This window comes from Cuculus canorus, chromosome 12 (genome assembly GCF_017976375.1).
Source record: "Cuculus canorus isolate bCucCan1 chromosome 12, bCucCan1.pri, whole genome shotgun sequence".
NCBI classification, from domain to species: Eukaryota; Metazoa; Chordata; class Aves; order Cuculiformes; family Cuculidae; genus Cuculus; species Cuculus canorus.
Window position 1 is genome coordinate 5798871 of NC_071412.1, and position 21411 is coordinate 5820281.

The 21411-nt window shown below is 40.8% G+C and overlaps 1 protein-coding gene across 1 annotated transcript; it reads left to right on the top strand.

Annotated features, from left to right (window-relative positions):
- Positions 1–4911: 4911 nt before the first annotated feature.
- On the top strand, positions 4912–20024 carry GATM (glycine amidinotransferase). Its single transcript, XM_009556880.2, has 9 exons — positions 4912–5059; positions 6555–6773; positions 12066–12261; positions 13500–13690; positions 14998–15135; positions 15412–15576; positions 16839–16902; positions 17015–17131; positions 19026–20024. The coding sequence occupies exons 1-9, from the start codon at positions 4991–4993 to the stop codon at positions 19136–19138; spliced, it is 1272 nt and encodes a 423-aa protein (XP_009555175.1). The 5' UTR covers positions 4912–4990; the 3' UTR covers positions 19139–20024.
- The last annotated feature ends 1387 nt before the right edge of the window (positions 20025–21411 follow it).

Consider the following 21411-nt stretch of genomic DNA (forward strand, 5'->3'; position numbering starts at 1 on the left):
TCAGAACTGGCATTTGGGCAAAACTACAGGATCTGTCCTTCAGTGACAATAAAACATGAAATAGGAAGAAGCAATGTAGAGATATCAGACAGTTTAAAGATTAAATCAGGTTTGGTGAAGCTGGTATTAGGGAGAAAGAATTTCCTGGCATTTTGCATAGGTAGCTTGTTTCACTGGATAAGGGATTAATCTAATTATATCTTTCCTTTGAGTGTGAAGAATGATAAAGCAAGATTTATGTTATTTATTTCAAATTGAAACACCTTTCAAGGGACTTTAAAAATAGTACGTTGATCTTCAGCTCTTATTATAGGTCACAAGTTAAAGTGCAATATTTTAAATTAAAGAAATCATTTTAATTACGTGTAACAAAATATTTTGACTGGTTTTAGAGATCAGAGTTGACTATAAAATTATCAGCTTAAAGGAGGAAAAGAAAAAACTGTCATTTTAATATTTTGAGGTGCATTTATTCCTCCCAACTAGTGCAGGCCAGACTTCTGAACGTTAGGAAGTTTGAAACTTGCTTTCTAAGAAGCATGCTGGATTCTTCTATGCTCTTTCCGATAGCTAACAGATAAGATCTGCTGTGCCAAATTCTCTTCTTGCGGGTGTTGGAACTTAGCAAGCACTAGAAGGAACTGAAGTCACTCACATTTGCATTGTGGAACAAAGTTTCTGTAAGCAAAGTAAAAGTAAGGATGAGTAAAAATGGTTGAATATATATAAATGATAGGACCAGCTCACACCAGATATCTTACACCAAGTCATTTTAATCAGTTATCTAGCGGAAATAGTGGTAACAAAGAGTAAGGCATTCTTTGACCTTAAACATCACATCCCTCAAGTGCTTCAGGCATAGTTGCTATATCCCTTTACAAATCTGAACAACAATGGATGCTCTGAAAGGCAGGTTCTCAATTCCTAGACACATGGAAATTCACATTTAATCAATAGTATAATCCATTGAGACTTCTGTTTGCTTAATAGGTACTTGTTAGGGAAAAAACATATGGGAAGCTGAGACCAGGTACTGTCCTAAAACAAAGCTGATCCTATGCTTTGATCTTCACTAACACTGACCTTGTTGCCACAGATAACTTCTCTCTACTCCATGTCTCCTGTTGCTTTTTCTAATTCTGTGGTTTTAAACTAGATTTTTATTACTTAATATCTTAATTTCTAATGCTGTTGGGCCAGAACATTGTTCTTCATTAACTGGAAGTGCGTTGCTTTAAATGGATTACGTAGTTAACAGAATGAAATGATTTTATATAAGCTTGCAAGGCATCTTATGTCATTGAAAAATTATGGATAGAATATTACAAAAAAATGCATAGAGCCTCATTAAAAAAACCAGTTTGCTAGTTAATCTCCATAGGGAAGATCTCTGCAATAGTGATGTGAAGCCCCCGTTCCTGCTTCAAGTTAATATTCCATAGTGAGGTGAGGTGTGCAATGGGAGAAAATAGCTTTACTAGATCAGCACATAATTTTGAAAATAATTGGCGAGCTTTTGGGTAGGAGCTGAGCTTTCAAATTGTCAAATTCTAGCAAGTGTGTATCATTAATGATGTGATCTTTGTAATAAGATTTTTGATCCAAAGAGCTCAGTACTCGCTTAGCTCGCTTAGCCAACCACATGTTTAAGTAACTTTCTTGCATTTGAATGAATGAGCACAGCTTCATTTACATTTGAATGATCATTACGGGTGGTGCGCTCCATGATTTACGTCACTGTTAGAATGTACATTGGTAGATCAAGCCCTTCGTGCCAAAGACGCAGAAGATATAAAGAGCTGCCTAGTATATAAAAAGCAAGAGGACCCTCATTTTGATGTGGAGGAGGGAACTAGAAGGGGTGACACTTCCATGCGCCACAAACGTGAAGTGTACGAAGTCTGTATTGGGTGTTAAGGCATAAAAAAGATGTAAGCAGAGAAGTATAAGTAGGTGATTGCTTTAAGGAGACAAATGGGATTTTTTTCAAGCAACCCAAAGGATAGTCAAGTGATGAAAGAAGCGTAGGGACACCACTAGGATGCATTCTAGATGGTCAGTGCGTTGATAGCGTTGCAGGTATCCAGGCTGATGGGAGGGCAGTTTGGGGGTCAAATGACTGGTACTCAGTGAAGCCTGGAAGGAAAATGCTATTTACCACACACAAGGGTTTCAAGGTCAGATGATTGATGTGCCAGTGAGGAAGAGGAAAAATATTCTGCTTTGATTGTACTTAAATGAAGATTGGCTTATGTCCAGGAGGAACTACCCCGAAGAAAGGAAGAAACAGACCTTTGAGATATGGGAAAGAATATTTTCACTGACAAAAATGTGAGCAGAAAAACATGCAGTTGGGCAGAAAAATAAAGAAAATGGCAGAGCATTCAGCAAAAGCGCATTGTAATGATGGCAAGAACAATTTTAGGGACCCTATAAAGCATCAAACATAGGTAGTAAGTAGGAAAAGAAGTATTGCACAGTCAGAAAAACTGTGTAAACTGAGTTGATAAAGAATGATACAAAGGTCCAAAACTAGCTGATAAGTCAAAAAGGACATAAAAAGAAGCAAGACCTTTGGATTTAACCACAAGCCAATCATTAATTTTTTAGAAGGTCAATGTGAGTAGAGTGACTTACCAAAATTAACTTAATCAAATAACAAGTATTTGAGCAGAACTAACATAAACTTAGGGTTTTTTTTTATTAAATAAATGATAAAAATTGATAACTGGGAATTAAGCAGCATCAAGAAAATTCTTTTTTGAAACAAACAAAAAAATCCTTGTATCCTTGTTGATACAAGAGTGGCGTTTGAGGTAATTATATTATAAATGAACCCTAACAGAGTGAAGGTGAACAGAGTGAAAGAAACAGGGCAAAGCATGCCTAATATCATACCAATTAAAATAATTAACTCTTCTCTGATAAGTATGTAAACTAATGAATGGAGAACTCACACTGTGCTATGTCTTCTGGGAAGGTGTTTACCTGTGCCAAAAAGGCAAAATGCTGAATGATTAACTACCCAGTAGATATACCCGTATATCTAAGGCACGGTAAACTGCAGCTGATTTACTGCATTCTAAGACCATAGCTTATGTTTTAATATGTTACTGCAAGTGATGTTTACCTTTTTCCTGCTGTAGACGTCTGCTGAGTTGAGTAGCGCTGCCTGCAACCTTACCTAGAGCAGTAATGTTGGATTTTATGTCTGTCCACAGCCGTGCCCCTCTGTGCTAGTTCTGAGTGACGAAGCGTAGGCTGAAGGAGTATGGAGTGCGGCTGAAGAAATGCTGATCAAGGCAAAACCAAAAACAAGGTTGAAAGAAAGATGCTGATTTTTACTCCTTTAAGCAGAATAATTCGGGCAAGCCTAATTTCTGCTATCATAGAGTAGTTTGGGTTGGAAGGGACCTTAAAGATCACCCAGTTCCAAGTCCCCTGCCATGGGCAGGGACATCCCACTATGTCTGCTTTTTATTTTTGTAAGGCAAAATCAAATGATTTAAAGGTAAACTTGTATGCAAAGTTGAGAAAATGCAGAATAACGTATCAGGCTAAGGGAGAGACAGGTGAAGGATGAGTAGAGCTGGTAGCAAACACATTTCATAGAATTATAGAATCATAGAAACACAGAAGCATAGAATAGTTTGGGTTGGAAGGGACCTCAAAGCCCATCCAGTTCCACCCCTGCCATGGCCAGGGACACCTCCCACCAGCCCAGGCTGCCCAAGGCCCATCCAACCTGGCCTGGAACACCTCCAGGGTTGGGGCAGCCACAGCTTCCCTGGGCAGCCTGGGCCAGCGCCTCAACACTGTCATGGTGAAGACATTCTTCCTAATGTCCAGTGTAAATCTGCCCCTCTCCAGTTTATACCCACTGCCCCCCGTCCTATCCCCACAAGCCTTTATGAACAGCCCCTCTCCAGCTTTCTTGTAGCCCCTTCAGGTACTGGAAGGTCTCTATAAGGTCTCCTCAGAGCCTTCTCTTCTCCAGGCTGAACAACCCCAACTCTCTCAGCCTGTCCTCGTATGGGAGGTGCTTCAGCCCTCTGATCATCTTTGTAGCCCTCCTTTGGACTCATTCCAACAGCTCCATATCCTTCTTACGCTGAGGATTCCAGAACACTCCAGATGAGGTCTCACAAGAGAGGAGCAGAGGGTCAGAATCCGCTCCCTCACCCTGCTGGCCGCGCTTCTTTGGATGCAGCCCAGGACATAGTTGGTTTCTGGGCTGTGGGCACACGTTGCCGGCTCGTGTGGAGCTTCTCATCAACCCGCACCCCAAATCCTTCTCTGCAGGGCTGCTCTCAATCACATCATCCCCCATCCTGTACTGAAATCGGGGATCGCCCCGACCCAGGTGCAATTTGTCATTGTAAACTGCAGTTCTGTTGAGACAGAAGTATTTTTGAAGGGTATTTCTGTTGATTTTATAATGGAGAGATTTTTGCAAGGGAAAATAATTGTAGGCCTACTGGGAGCTGTGACGGGTTTAGATTTTCATTTTAAATGACTTTTCATCATATCGCACTATGCGTTTTGCAAAGCCGCATTTTGAAATTAAGAGTTTGGGATCTTGAAATACCCCTTCAGTAATTCAAGAATTAAAATATTTTTAGGCGAAATCTTCAGGTTGTCATTTGAAAATCTGAATTCTTAACACGCGAATTAGTGGAATTTTTGGTGGAAGTCTTATTTCTTCTGTCTCCTGAAGCACACGGGCATGCGATGACGAAAAAGAACCCCAGGATGCGCTCCAGCAGACTCCAGAGAACGATTTTCAAGCTGACCGGTAATCTTCGGCATCAAATTGCTGCTAAAAGGGCTGTTTGTGTACACGACCCGCAGGGATGTTGTAAGCGGGGATCAGGCAGCTCGCGGATTGCTCCACCGCTCCGGCGGCCCCGGGACCTGCCCTCCTGCCGGGGGGGGGGGCGGGGACACCCCATAAAGGGGCTGCGGGGCGGCCGCGGGCTCGGGCGCAGAGATGCTGCGGGTGCGGTGCCTGCGCGGGGGCAGCCGCGGGGCCGAGGCGGCGCATTACATCGGCTCCAGGGTGGGTGCGGGGGGAGCCTCAGGGGGGTGTTGGGGTTGAGGGTGCTCCGTGGGGAGGGTGTGGGGGATATTGGGGTTGGGGATGCTCCATGGGGAGGATGTGGGGGATATTGGGGTTGGGGATGCTCCATAAGGAGGATGTGGGGGATATTGGGGTTGGGGATGCTCCATGGGGAGGTTGCAGGGGTGCTGAGGGTTGGGGATACTCTGTGGGGAGGATGCAGGGGATATTGGGGTTGGGGATGCTCCGTGGGGAGGATGCTCTATGGGGAGGATGTGGGGGATATTGGGGTTGAGGACGCTCCGTAAGGAGGATGCAGGGGATATTGGGGTTGAGGATGCTCCTTGGGGAGGATGCGGGGATGCTGAGGGTTGGATTGAGGAGGATGCGGGGATGCTGGGATTGAGGGTGCTCTATCGGGAAGGTTTGGGGTGTTTGGGATTGGGGATGTTCCATGGGGAGGATGCGGGGCTGCTGGGGGGGGGTGAGTATGCTCCGTAGGGAGGACGCGGGGCTGCTGGGGGTTGGGGATGATCCATGGGGAGGATGCTCTGTTGGGAAGATTTGGGGTGTTTGAGGTTGACGATGCTCTGTGGGGAGGATGCGGGGCTGCTGGGGGGTGAGAATGCTCCATGGGGAGGATGCAGGGGATATTGGAGATGAGGATGCTCTGTTGGGAAGATTTGGGGTGTTTGGGGTTCAGGATACTCCGTAGAGAGGATGCAGTGGTGCTGGGGTTGAGGATGCTCTTTGGGGAGGATGAGGGGCTGGTGGGGGTTGAGGATGCTCTGTTGGGAAGATTTGGGGTGTTTGAGATTGACGATGCTCTGTGGGGAGGATGCAGGGTGCTGGGGGTTGGGGATGCTCCATGGGGAGGATGCGGAAGTGCTGGGGTTGAGGATTCTCTGTGGGGAGGATGCAGGGGTTTCGGGGGTTGAGGATGCTCTGTCGGGAAGCTGCAGGGGTGCTGGGAGTTGAGGATGCTCTGTCGAATGATGCAGTGATGCTGGGAGTTGAGGATGCTCCATTGTGAGGATGCGGGAGTGCTGGGCGTTGAGGATGCTCTGTCTGGAGGATGCAGCCATGTGGGGCTGCTTGGGTTGAGGATGCTCCGTTGTGAGGATGCAGATGTGTGGGTGTCTTGGGGGTTGAGGATGCTCCGTGAGCGGTGCATGGGCATGTTATGGCCACAGGCTTCTCTTATTGAGGCTCACCCATGCGTTCTCCCAGTTCAGTGACTTCAGTCGCCGCTGTCAGTGCTGTGCTTCTATATCATTAGCCCTCTAAACTGAGTGTGTTTTAAAAGATTGTCCTTTAAGCATCTAGTAGGCTGTGAATAAATTAGAATGGCTATGACAAATAGTGTTATTTCTGTTAATGCTCCAAATAATGTACATTGCTTTGGGATTACAGCGCAAGGCACTTGTGGACTGAACCATTGCTTTTCGCCTTTTTGTAAGGGAAACATAATTTTCATTCTTATTTTTGTTTTAAGCTTGGAAGAGTCTTTACAGGATGGGTGCAGCGATCTTTCCAGAGCACCCAGGCAGCTACAGCCTCCCAGAACACCTGTGCTGCTGATGACAACAAGGCTACTAACCCTGTGCCTAAGGACTGTCCTGTTTGCTCATACAATGAATGGGACCCACTGGAAGAGGTCATTGTGGGAAGAGCTGAAAATGCTTGTGTCCCACCTTTTTCCGTGGAGGTTAAGGTAAACAATAAGATAACAACCTTAAATAGGGAATAATGTGGGTCTTCTATATACATTTCTCTTAAGCTCTACCATGCACAAGTTTTGGTGTTTACTCGTGAGGTTTTGTCTTTCAAAGTTGTTGTTTACATCTGTGAAACTTTATGGTATACCCATGTTGGTGTGGGATATGCTTTTTCTTTCTACTTTCAACTGAATTAGTTGTTTTAACAGAATTCAGGAGTAGAGAGAATCTGTAATATGTACAATCTGGTCTAGCAATATAGTCCTGATGCTATCAAAGTACACATTCCAGCTTTTGAGATGGTAGAACTGATGAAATTTTAGTTAGGCTCAAAACTAAGTAGCATTATTGCTTGAAAAAAAAACGTAGTTTTCTGCTTAATATTCTGAGAAAGATTTGAGTTTTGTAGCTGTAGACTAACAGGACCATTCTGTTTAAATAGGTCACCGCAAGTCTTGCATGTTACCATTAAGTATTGTATGGAAATACATACTCTTCTGTGTTTTCAGGGTTTTCTGTGCCTGAAACTACAACAGCAACCTAAATAAATCCTCTTTGATCTCGGAAATGTTGCGTTTTAGAACAGGGATACTAAACAATGGGCTTACTCCAGATTTTTGTTGTGTACTTTACCTGGACTTCACAATTTCTAAGTATATGTTGTTTCCTGCATTTGTGGGGAAGAGCTCTTCCAATGTTACAGTACGGTACTACCTCCAGGAGACCTCAGTTAAAAAAAAGAGAGAATCCTTCTGATCTGACATTGAAGAAATGGCAAAGATACTGGAAATACAGTTAAAGTGCTGGAAATAGTAGCATAGAGGAAGTTTGGAATGTATTTGTAGAGAAAACTCTCTCTGTAGCTCCTTCTACATGTGTGTATTTTTCTTTAGAGCCTGGGCTGTGATTATGGGCAAAAGTAGTTGGAGGTGTGTGAATGAATTACTGCAGCCGGGTAGTTCTGTAATCATTTGACTTACACTGGGACATTTGAGATATCTTGGCCCCAGCGAGCGCAATGAAAACTTTACTACTGACTTTGTTTTGACTTGTATTTACTCCTTGAAAGCGGAAGCTTAGTTACCAACCTCTGGAATCCTATTTCAGATGCCCCAAAGATACTCTAGGAGCTTCAGAAAAAGAAGCATATGAGGACTGGCGTTTCTGATATACAAGTATACGTATGTGCACTTATGTACTTAAAGCTGCCATAATGAATGTACAGAAAGAATAAGGAAAAAAAAAAAAACATGTCTTTTTTTTGCATTGTAATATTAAATGAGGCAAAATTCTGTTCTCAAGTAGTGGCCAAGGGCATCATTAGTGTCAGAAAAAATACTCTTCCAAATGTCGAACTTGCTGAAGTGTTACACGCTATACAGCTAGCCTGGTTCTACTGCCTGTTGAGCTATAACTAACCAAACGAGGTCAGAACTTCACTTTGTTATATGCAGTATCAAAAACTCAGCGAGGAATATCAAAGTATAGGATTACCTCTGCAATTCAAATACCTACAAGAAGGGGTTAAGGCAAGTTTTAGCTTTGCTTTATGTGAACTGCCAAGTCTAAAGGATACCTTGGCCACAGCAGGTAATAGTAGTAGAGAGTGCCAGCTGAGGTTTCCTCTAGTTTTCTCTGCTTTCCTCTTAAATTTTTCTGCAACAGTGACTTTTCTTGGGGGTGCTGATGAATAATCCGAACATTAGTCTGAATCCTACCTTGTCAATACTGAAAGATGTTAATAGATTCAATTATTGTTCATGTCTATGTTGCTGAAAGGCAAAGCCTGTGTGTGTTGCTCCAGTGTAATAGCCAGAGCTGTGGCTATTAGAACTCCCTGTTACTGTCCCTCTAAGCAGCAATACCAGCGTTGATGTGTATCACACGCCTCGTACCGAATACGAATGAGGGTCACTGCTTATAAAAGGTTTGCAGTTTAAATCTAGCAAATTTGAGTTGTACAATGAGGCTTTGGACCTGAGACTCTTTAAGAAACACATCTAAAATTATAAGAGTTTGGTCAATACTTGCTTTGAGGTACTTCTAAGTTGTGTTTTAAGATTGTATATGTGTTTATTTACCAGATATTTAAGTGCGTGAAGTATGGCTGCATTCAGCACTCTTTTGTACTTTGGAAGGTGGTTTTGGAATACAAAAGTCTTTTTTGCAGCAATGTGGGAATGATGTGCTTGGCATTAGGAGGAGGAAGGAAGGAATTGAATAGGGAGCCCTGCATATCTCATGAATATCAATGAGCTGATCCTTTATTGCATATCCTTTTGGGAGCCTGAAATGGGCTGTGTAGGTTTTTGAGAGGTAAATTCGCCACTGGGAAACATGAGAAATCTTAATTAAGAGGTTAACAACTACATTTACTAGGAAGATGCCGTTTTTTGAATTAGCATTTTGGTCAAAAATCTCACGGTTCTGGTGTATTCTTCGGAATCAGTTGAGAGTCAAACAGCTGAGCTTTATAGCTTTGTACTCCGCAGTGTTTTTCAGTACACTTTGTGGATGGTAATGCATTTTTGGTAAAGAGGTGGTTTTACCGCACATTATTATATCTCAAGGAGGAAGGGCGTTTATTATTGAATCAGGCAAAAAGCGTTTTGATCTGAATTTCTGCTTCGATGTAGTAAATTTATTAACTGTCATTACTAGCTTTAAGGTACATCTCTAGCATTAGCAGTGATAACATTAATTATTTTCCACAACAAGAATTTACAATATAAAGGGAGTAATTCTGCTGTTTCTTAAAGACAGTCTTTTCCTTACAGCAGTCTCTTAAATTCCTCCCTGAAAAGGAAGAGTTTTTCTTAACTGCTGCTACAGTTTCTCAGGTACTCTCAGACGGTATTATGTTATAAGGTGCGTTGATGAAATGATTTAAAGCCCTTTTCTCTGTCCCATCCATGGTAATTTTTGAACAGTCTGAAGTGAGTGGTATGTATATGATCAAGGGGTCTTGAAATCTCAGTCAATGGAATAGATGTCCCAGGCATACACCCTTTTACCAGTTATTCAGAAGGGAATATGAGTGGTGTGATGGTGTTGCAACACAAGTGTCATTTCTCAGATTTGAAAAAGAGCAGTAGGGGAGGACACCTGGTGAAGAGCTGCACCTCCTAGGAGTTAGTGATATTCAAATATATCATGGGTGGCTCTGAAAATAACGAGCTTTAATCCATAGGACAAATATGTCTCATTAGCAGAACAGGCTTCCATAGGAATGCCAGGCACTTCATATGATCTGCATGTGACTTCTGAACAGCTGGCAAGTCTGAGGTGATTATATTACCCAAGACCTCACTTAGAGAAAAAGTATAAATTCCTTCAGGAAGGACAGGAAGAAACTTCAATACTGGAGGAGAAGGGTGGCCTTGTGAAGACCATTGTCTGGGCTCTCTATATAATTGTTAAGGATGCCCAAAATGTTGAATTTTCTTCTTGCTCTTGCCTCTGTAGCATGAGGGCACATATCTAGAAATAGCAGGGAATAGAGTGGGTAGCATGGACTGGTAAAGGAGATCAGGCACGCCTTCAGATGAATGGCCTTGCCTGCTTAGGGCTCACTGACAGTACAAGCACAAAAGGAACATAATTCCCTTGTGTTTGCCCATAGCATTGCTGTCTGGAGGGCAGTCAGGACTGCTGTGTCAGGAGATAACCTCATGTTTGGAAGGACAGGTTCTCCTGCATCCGATTGCAGTTGCTCATGCTGCTTGAATGAGCAGAACCCTGTTCGTTAGAAGGAAGGTCTGACCACTTGCTCACCCGTTCCTGACCCCTTCTGCTGTCGTTCCAGAAGGGCTCCATATGCATTTGTTCCTCTGTCACGTTAGTGTTAGCAGAGATCCATCAAAACTGCTGATTTCACAGCTTATAAGTCTGAGTGAAGTACTTTCAAAGATACACTGAACTGAAGCGACATAATTTGGTTTAACTGTATGCCTTGATTTTCTTAACCGTGAGAAGGAGGACATGATTTTGAATTAGTCTTTAAGACTATCACAGGATTTCAGGAGCAGAGGATTTAGGCCTGTAAATGTTGTACTTGTTTTAATCCAACCCTGACAGGTGAATTTAGTATTTCTTGGGTTGTCTTGACTGCTGCTGTACCTGAAGTATGGCCCCTTCTGGCCAACAAGGCGTGTTACACGACCTTGGGATGGCTTTAGAATTCTTGATGTCACCACCGTGATACTACTGAAGTGAGACTTTCACAAGATGACTACAGATGTATGCATTTTGGAGATGACCTCAAAGTTTTTCTTCGTTTTAGAACATGCCTGCTAGCCTTATTAAGTAGTAGAATCCATAGTGTTTGCGTTTGGTGTGTTTGTACAGGTCTAATGTAATGAGGACCAAATCTTTCACGGCCACTTGGCAACACTCGCTACAAAATGCAAACTGAAGTGTTATGTAGTCTCAACTTTCATCTGTGATTTGATAAATAATGAGACTTTATGTAGGGCTGTTGTTAAAGAGGGGGAAGAGGCTTCTAGAAACAATTATTACACTATTTATAATAGTATTTCCATCAGTAGAAACAAGTAATATAAGATACGGGTCTACCTGTATCCAGAAGCACGAGGAAATGAAATATCCTGAAAATCCCATCTAAAAGTCAAGCTAGTAAGGGGGAATTAAATATGTACTTACTTCTCTGCATTCCACCATGGCTTTCACTTCTTTCCTTCTCTTCCTTGGAGGACTTCTTTTCTTGGGCGTCATGCCACCTGTACAGTGTGAAGCTCTCTGGTAGCCCAGTGAGCCTGCTTAGCACATACAGCTGAAACTAACTGATATCATATGTATTTGAGAAGTCATTAGCCGTTCAAAACTGGTCTAACACCTGCATTAGCATAAAAGTGACTGGACACATGCATGTCATAAAACACCTGAGTGAAACCTTACCAGTGGTGCGCATAAATAGAGGTGGTAAAGACAGCACAGTGCTACCAGGACAAGGATTCTCAAACAGGAATAATTGAGCATTTATCTGAAGCACTGATGCTTCTCCCTTCTTTTTTTTTTTTTTTGTCCCCTCCCACTCCCTTATTTTAGAAGAACCAGCAGGACATTAACAATTCTTAGCAATTCTTCAAAAGTTTACAGGAATGAAATTTAAGGCACACTGTAACACGTTAGGGTCATAACACAAAAAATGGGACGTCAGTGAAAGAAGAAGTAGCTTTGAACATTAAGAATTGTTTTATGCACCTATTTCACTGGTACCAAAATAACCGATGCTTATTCTTTGTCACTCACCTGTCCTTTTGTTTCAGGCCAACACATATGAAAAGTATTGGGGATTTTATCAGAAATTTGGAGGCCAGAGTTTCCCCAAAGACCATTTAAAAAAAGCTATTGCTGAAATAGAAGAGATGTGCAATATTTTGAAAAAAGAAGGTGTAATTGTCAAGAGGCCTGATCCGATTGACTGGTCTGTGAAGTATAAAACACCTGATTTTGAGTCTACAGGTAAATGTTCTTCCATTGTTGAAGGCCTTATCCATTTAGCTCTTCTCTGCGACATCTTGGATGTCATCTAGTCTACCTTTTTGCTTAGAGCAGGATTATTGATGGTGCTAGATGAGGCCAGCGTTGGCTATGTGTAACAATAACTTGGAAAATCTCCAGGGATGGAGGTTTTGCCCCCCGGCTTGCTGACCTGTTTCAGTGCTGCCTGAATTTCCTAATGAAAGGCGTTTTCCTAATACCTAACCTGAATTTCCCACACCAGCATCTGTTGCCGGATTCCCTTGCTATGTTGTCACCGCCACTACCAAGAAGTGTTCATCTGTCATGCTTAATGGCCCTGAGGGCAGCTGGAGGTCATTTCTGCTTTGTCCCCTACTTGCCACATGAATAAGCTGAGGTCCCTCAACCTCTCCCAAGTCATGTGCTGTAAGGCCCCCCCGGACCGTCTTAATAGGCCTTTGTTGGATCCATCTTAAACTACGGAAGCCAAAACTGGAAACAGTTTTCCAGGAGGATCCTCACCACTGTCAAGGAAATTTGAATGTCTCTTTACCTACGGCGCATGTTCTTTCTTGTATAGAACTGTATCGCATTGGTTGTTTGCAGCGAAAGCGCAGTGGCTCATAACCAGCTTTGGCTCAAACACAGTCTCCAGGCTTCTCTCATGTCAAATGTATTGAGTTGTTCTAGAGGAATTCAAATTCATTAGGATATAGATAATGTTAATGCAAAGCCTAAAGGGACTGCTTCCTGCATTAGTTCTGCGTTCCATCAAATTCCTCTTCAGCGCTATTCATTTTTAGAAGGATGGTAGACCTCATTTTTAGATTAGATAAATTAGATAAATTAGATCATTAGATAAACGAGGTCTACTCGGAAAACTTGCTGCCTATCACCACCTTTTAAAGTCATCTCAGTAATTCATAAGCTCTTGTCTAATTAATTTTCATTGGCCAAATTATGAAGTGGAGGCTCGTAGACTGTGGATGGATTCCATCTAGCTGCAAACTCCTAACAGCGAGGCTTTGTAGCAGAAGTTTCATGCAATCTGACCGAAAAATGTCACTTTGAAAACTTACTGAAGTATGTAAGGACCTCAGGTCATGTGCTGGTTTCCCATTTCTGCTAAAGACACTTTAGGTAGAAGTCATTGTAAAAAGGAGGGTGAAAAGCGAATAAGCTGAAAGAGCTGAGAAAAGCGTGTTTGTCTTATAGGTTAATGGCCTTTTCCCTTTCAGGTCTGTATGCTGCCATGCCAAGAGACATCCTGTTGGTGGTGGGAAATGAAATTATTGAAGCACCTATGGCTTGGCGTGCTCGGTTCTTTGAGTACAGAGCATATAGACGAATAATCAAGGATTATTTCAACTGTGGTGCTAAGTGGACAACTGCCCCCAAACCCACAATGGCAGATGAACTCTATGATCAGGTATTGTTCTCATTTTGCGTCAGAATTCCAGTTCTGGTTGTAGAGAATTTTGCTGATAGTTTCAACCTAATATCTAGGTTTCGGAAAATTGCAGGGGGGGTGTGTGGACACAAAACAACTCTGGAAATCTGTGTATTTTTCTAGTGTATGCCAATATTCTTTACATTTTCCAGCTGAAATGGAGTGTGTGATGATAGGGAATAAGAAATGGGAAGTTGTGTCTGTTGAATTCAAGTCTGCTTTGAATTGTTTTGATTATTGGCTGCAGTGTAGCATTACTAAAATGAAAGGAATGCTAGAAAGACATCACGAAGTCAACTTAAAAAAAATAAAGATTCCTTGAGAATATCCATATGTCCTGAGTGTGTCAGGAAAGTGGGAAAGAACATGTATTTTGTCACAGAAAAAAACTCTCATAATCCTTGTTTTGCTTGATGATTGGTGTTTTGAAAGTTATGTAACAGAAATAGTGGAAGATCTAAATTGTGAGTATTTACCTTTCAAATATTTAAGTGAATGTTTTCTTAATTTTTTTTTCTTTTGTAATAATTCTGACCTGGGATATTTTCATAGTTTCCTATATGCTCCCAAATGCACTTTTGGACCTTGGTAAGACCATCTACAATAAGTGTAGTAAAACTGGTTGTGGAATGATTATAACTTGCTGGGAACAGTGGCTTCTTATCAGTGATGGAAAGAAGTCTTTGCTAAAGAAGATTACCTTATAGTCATTTGTCAGTATTAAAAAACCTCCAGGGCCTGTTCTATAGCACAGAAATTACTTACCCAGTAGTTTTTGTTTGTGCTGTTTTTTTACACTTCATTTGTTCTTAATTGCATTGTTCCATTCTAAAATCTATATTAAATTCCTGAAGATCTGCCTTCTAGTTTGAAGTACTGCTCTATTCTAAAATATCAAAAAAAGTAGGGGGTTCACCTTTGTTAGGAAATAGCTTTCATATCAGCATTTCTGTCACTGTGCAGGGATTTGTTGCACTAATAGTTAAAGTCCACTGGTAATGAATACTTTTGATCCTGAAGCCAGAATATTGTAAAGACAATGGCTCTGAAGAGCAGTTAACTTCTTGGTATGACTATTGTCTCTTATCACCTATTCTTGAATGAACTTAAAAACTTTAACTTAAGCTTCCACATTTATCATTTCATTTTTTAATCTAGTAGCAAAGTCACCTCCAAGGACCGTATTGACTATCAATATAAATGTATTTTCTTTAGTAGAAAATAGTTTGAAAACTTTCCCTTACCACCTCCAGCCTAAAATTGTTATTCTTTTTTCCTGTAACTAGGATTATCCAATCCGTTCTGTAGAAGACAGGCATGAACTGGCTGCTCAGGGAAAATTTGTAACTACTGAATTTGAGCCATGCTTTGATGCTGCTGACTTCATTAGAGCTGGAAGAGATATCTTTGTACAAAGGAGCCAGGTAAAAAAAGGTTTATTTCAACAGTTTTGGTACTTGTCTTAATGACTGATACTCGCATTTGTCTTCTTAAATTCCTAAACAGCATTAAAATAGTAGTGTTGACAGAAGAAGTAGCTATTCATAGGATGTCTAAGGCGTAGCACGAGTGTCTTACAGCCAAGAGATTAGCTAAAGGCACAAACTTCTATTATTTTTTGCTTTGAATATGTAAATAAAACCTTAGTTTACCTAAGCTTGGATGCAGTTTAGCTCAGTGAAACTTTGTCCTGTTTTCAGGTTACAAATTACATGGGCATTGAGTGGATGAGGCGACATCTTGCACCCGACTATAGAGTGCATATAATATCCTTTAAGGATCCAAACCCTATGCACATTGATGCCACTTTTAATATCATTGGACCTGGTCTTGTGCTCTCTAACCCAGACCGTCCCTGCCATCAGGTAAGAATGTCGCAGAAGGGAAGGTGTTCTGTGCTTAATGACTTCGCTGGATTAGGTGAATAATTGCTAACCCACAAGTTTATTTTGTATACACTTGAATAATATTAAGTTATTGAATTTAAACAGCACTCATATGGTTGTTTCGGAACTTAAAAATTCTACAGCCAAGATGCAAATACATCTATATCAGCTGTAAAATGATGGTTGTTCTCCCCCAGTTTTCTGCTACTGTATTTTGTGCTTATTATGAGCCTGGGTGGATGTGTTGAGTGTTTCTTCCTGTGCATATAGTTTAAATGTGATGGAAGTTATCTGTTTTGATTTACTGCCTCTTGTAATATGAGAATATATATATTTTTATTAAAACAGCAATAGTCTTTTCCTCCCCTGTTATACATAATCTTACTTGCCAGACGAGGTCTCTTGGTCTCCTTGTGTTAAACCCACGTGCTGGGGCTTTATTCATAGAAAACTGCTGTCTGTGTAGACAGAAGAAATAGATGCAGCCTTCTTTCATAAAAACTGATTTGGTGGTTCTGGATGACCAGGAAACAGGGGGAGGTGAGGATGAAAAGGGGCTTTTCTTTAAAGTCCTGGCAGGCCAGGCTGATTATTGATTTTTCAGATTCGGAGCTCCACCATGTGGTAACACATGAATAAAGAGCTCCTCCAAGTATCCAGACAACGAAGTTGAAAAGTAATTATCCTTAGCCAAATTACCCTCCCATTATTTCTACCTTAATTATGTAATTCTTAGACACAAATTATCCCCTAGGATGCCTTTATTTTGTTCCCTTTGTTAAATAAACTGCATATTAATATTAAGTTTCTTATGAAGCATGATGCAAATGTAATTTTATGTGTTTTTTTTCTATAAATGGCAGTGTAATTCATATCAATGGCTTTTGCAGTCACAAGAAATAATATCAAACATAATTTAATATTTTTGTGCTGTTACTAATTACTTCACAGGCTCCAAACTGCATGTGTTGCCTTTTGTCTTTAGCGTATCTTAGTATATAGCATATATAAAACTAGTAGAAACTAATGTTGGTGGTATGCAATGGTTAAAAAGGCTTCCAAAAAATGTTTATATGAAAACTGGGCTTGTAGATGGAACATGAATGAGGGAAAAAGTAGTGCACAGAGGGAAGGGGGTGTCACATGTATTGAAGTAGCCTGAGAAGACGTTGCATGGGTTGAAGGATATAATGTGATACTTTAAGAACCCTGTTTAGAATCTAATTATATTGCTGTTTCAGATTGAGCTCTTCAAGAAAGCAGGCTGGACTGTGATTCGCCCCCCACTGCCACTCATCCCAGACGGTATACTCTTTCTTTCCTGAGAATTCCAAGAGTATTCTTAAGATGTTAATGTGGGGCAACATTTGATACCAAATCTGCAGTTACTATAGAAGGTTCATTTTCATGTGTTTAGATCACCCACTGTGGATGTCTTCTAAATGGCTCTCCATGAATGTCCTAATGCTGGATGAGAAACGTGTGATGGTAGATGCCAATGAGACGTCAATTCAGAAGATGTTTGAAAATCTGGGTATGTTCTAGCATATTTCAATGTATACTTAAAATAATCTTGATACCAGCTCTGCATATCAGGATGAATGGAGGTTTCACTTAAATAGTCAGAGCAGTCAGCACTGGAAAACTACTCAAACAATTGGATTAGCAAATAAGAATCATTCAGTGATTTCTCTCCTGAGTATTTCAGTCATGTGAATATGGGCTTTGTACAGCTTGTGCCCCTTACACCTTGCAGCAAATAAAGGCAATTAAAATTAGCAATTAAAATTCCTACTAGCATGCTTTTGCATGAGCTTTTTTAATATAAAACTGTCTTTTCAGTCTGGAGGTCAAAATCTTCTTGGAAAGGTTGGGTGTGCATATTGCTGAGTGATGTAGAGCCATCCCTCTGTCAAAATGCATTCAAATTTTTCTAGTTTCAAACTCATTGTAGTTTAAACTGCCAAATTAAGACCACTTAACCCAAGTATTTCTGCTCATTTGTGGAGAATCTCAGTCCTGTGAGCTGTAACCTCGTGAGAGGGTGGAGTTATTTTAGATATGCAGTGGCAGGAGAACTGTATTTGCATATAAAATCTGGAAGTCTTATGCACAGCTAAGTCTGAAGACTAATAATATAGACTTAATCTGAACTCATGCAGTTAATCCAGCTGTTTCCATCACACTGGAAGAGAAGGATGTAGGTAGATCTGCTTGTAGCTCATAGTTGCTTAAGAGGAGAGCAGCCAGAGGTCAGATATAGGACCAAGCAATATTGCTGCAGGATAAGTAACTGCCGGTGCAAAAATTGACCAGGTAGAAAGAAGAGTGGTGGGTAGAGGAGAATTCAAGGGAAGTGAGGGATCATTGTATTGTAGAGTTGAAAGATAGTACCCCCAGAGTAGCATAAGACTCCTTTAAAGGGAGAAAAATGATGGGAAGAAGAGAATGATCCAAAGGTGGAAGATAGCAACTACGAACCTAGAAGAAGGGTTGGTGCCATGGGTATGAGTGCACTTACAAAAGCTTTCCTCAAATCTGAGACAGATTGCAGGTGAGAACCATATAATCTAATGCTTTAATCTGCTTTCCAAGACAGGCTGCTCAACCTTTAGTGAATCACTTAGCTTTTCAATCTTAGGTTTTTTGAATTCTCTGCCTGACCAAGAAGCTAAGAATTTTTAAGGATTTATATAATGCTTGAAAGTAATAGAAAACTGAGGCAACTGATTAATGCTAATCCTGACATATATTTCATACTTGAACTTCACTCTGTGTGAGTTCTAAATAAACTTCTGTAGTCAGTAAGTTCCTAGGACTGAGATGAGTCTACTTGGAACAAAACTATTGCTGACCCAGATGATAGATTCTACTGAGCCACTCCTGAAAGTCCCAAGAAGCAAAAAGGCAAGCTTTATAAGGAAAAAGTCTTCTAATCCTAGTCTATCTGTCAGGACTTTGTATAAGATGAGCCACAGCCGAAACATGAAAGCTGAAAATTGGGAGGAAGCTTAACCTAGGCAGTAAGTGTAAAAGCCTCTTTCCCCTTTCAGAGAATAAGTGACTCAGAGCTCTACTTTGAATGCTTCTGTTCTTGAAAGAGCACACTCAATGTCTGAACCATAAATGCTCACACAGATTTATGTAAATGTGTCGTGGTCATATATTGTAGCAGAATCTCAGCTAATTCTTCACATACTGCGAAAACTGCATATTCCTGAGGGTATCACTGGAATAAAAAAGCCAGCTATGTTCCTAGTTTGTTCTCTGCCCAAAACTTGGGAAAATGAATCCTTAACAAATAAGTAGGAAATACTTTCCGTGCTTGCATCTAGCCATATGATCTAATAAAATGTTATCTAATGTTCTGATCAAAGCTTTCCACATGAATTTGAGATTTTAAAGTATGCAATGTCTGTTTCTTGCAGGCATTTCTACAATTAAAGTGAATATTCGCCATGCCAATTCCCTGGGAGGTGGTTTCCATTGCTGGACATGCGATATCCGCCGCCGTGGTACCCTGCAATCTTATTTTGACTAGTTCTGAGCCAGACAGTGGTTCAACTTCTAAAATAAGTGTAGGAAATCAACAAATTAATTTCACTTTTGTTAAAATGACTGCATGAGCTCTAGTGCTTGATCGGGGTGTCCTTACAGCGGTCTGGTAAATGATTTAGTCTTTACATACACTTCAGTTGCAGCAGTATAATTGAAACTGCTTCCATCCTTCCATCAGCAATACAGATTTTCTGGTTGGCTTTTTGAAAGACGTCCTTCATCTATGAATCCTTTTTCACATTGGCTTTGAATGCAGAAAATTGACAAGATAGCTAAAGGCTTTGCTGGAATAGGTTGGCCACTAATATTGGACATCTACCTCTATCTAGTTACCCCATCAAACAGGCAGCTTGAAATGTTAAACTTGAGTAAAGTTTTCTTATTCCTTTTAATCAGTCTGTTGTTCTAATATGTCCATGTTTAATGAAGTTACAATAGATGTGACTATACAGGTCTCTTATAGAACCAAGTGATTTTATAATGTTTCTCATGTTGGGCCATACAGGTATTTGCAGAGAATTTCCAGTATGATCTAACTTTGAAAACATGTTCACTTCCTTGCTGTGTCCTTCTATATTTTCTTCTGATGCATTTGTCAAGCATCTGACTACTTTTTTATATATTGCTTTTTGTATTGCTGAAATAGGTTTTTATTTAACTTTTAAGTGTACAAATGATAGCTAATATTTTGCTTGTACAGGTTTCACTTGGAATTGTTTACATAACTTAAAAAAAAAGCACAAAACAAAAAAAAAAACAACCCACCCATAACCCCCCCCCAGCCCTAAACCTATGACATCTTACAACCCCTCCTTCCTCCAGCTGTAACAGATACAGAAAAATGTATCAAACATGCCAGATGCTGTAAAGGAGTTTGACTATTCGTTACTGAATATGTACTTTTTATGCTAATAAAGTTTTTTGCATTCTCAATGTGTTGCTCTTCTGAAAATGAGTAAGCATGAAATGACTGGGTGGGGGTGTGTGTTCGTAGAATACAGATGGAAACACAAAATACACATGGATTTTATTTTTCTATAAAGCATGTGACAGCTTGAGTGCTTGTGTAAGGCAGGAAACCCTTGTACTATGCAGTTCATGCAGTAAACTTCTGCTTCTGTTTTGCACACGAGTGTGACGGTGATAGATGCTTCTTTGCAGACTGTGGAGGAATCTACTAAGTCAGACAACGCAGTTCACCTTGACAGAGAAGGTCTTACAAAATCAAATGTCAGGCTCACAGATAAGTCCTGGCCACATCTTACTCAGAGCTGGGTAGGACTAAAGAGGTTGTATATCCGTAACCCAGAACGCTTTAAGATATGCAAGACTGGAAAAGCTGAGGCAGCTGCCACCACCTGACCATGTAGAGATGGTCTCTCTTTTTCCCTTTAAAATTAAGGCTTTTTAGACAATGTCATCAGAGCCTTCCCATAACCACTATTGACAATGGAGCTGGACAGCAGGTCATCTTTCATCTTTTGTTTCCCGTGCTGTACTGCTGAAATGTCTCTCTGTTTGTGCTTAGCGTGAGATATCACAAGGTACGGCTGAAAGCATTGCCAGCTCCGGCCAGATGTGGGTTAGTAGCATGACCACATGTGGGTTAGTAGCATGACACATACACACTAATACTTCCAGGACTGAGGAGACTATATTGTCATGTCCTGTTTTACATGAACTCTACTTGTCAGGGCAGTAGTTTCATATATGAACATTACAAATGCTCTGACTTCATCCTAGTGTACTCTTCTGAAACAATTGTGTTGGTAATAAGCAATCGGTGTAAGAGCATCACAATTACTTTCCCCCACCGCTAAATGAGGACGACTGACTTCCAGGGATGAAAATGCTGTATGTGCCACAACCTTGGTGTTTCTGTTCTCTGGAAACATGCTGCTGTCTGCTCGGATGCAATCGGTCATTTCTTGTTCCTCAGAGCAATGGGAAATGAAGGATTGGTAGGGATATATTTGCCTATTTATTCTGATAATGAAGGTGTAGTTCCTTCAAAAATAGCATTGACTGAAGATTTTGGCATAACAGGGAAACACTTGAGACACATTTAGCTTCAGCATTAAACCAATATCTCAAGTTTAGTTCTTAACAAGCGCTTGAACTCTGAAGTTTTTCAATTACCACCACACGTATGCTAATCTCACTTGTGGTGTTGAATTACGGCGTGGGTATCCAACGGTGAACATGACTGAAAAATCAAGAACTTTGAGTAGCTGTTTATCCCCATCTGGGAGAAAT

Bases quoted from the DNA above. Each gene is read 5' to 3' on its own strand.
- GATM (XM_009556880.2), top strand. From the start codon at position 4,991: ATGCTGCGGGTGCGGTGCCTGCGCGGGGGCAGCCGCGGGGCCGAGGCG. The intron at 15,577-16,838 runs GTAAGAATGTCG...TTGCTGTTTCAG, and splicing joins CAGACCGTCCCTGCCATCAG to ATTGAGCTCTTCAAGAAAGC. The intron at 17,132-19,025 runs GTATGTTCTAGC...TGTTTCTTGCAG, and splicing joins GAAGATGTTTGAAAATCTGG to GCATTTCTACAATTAAAGTG.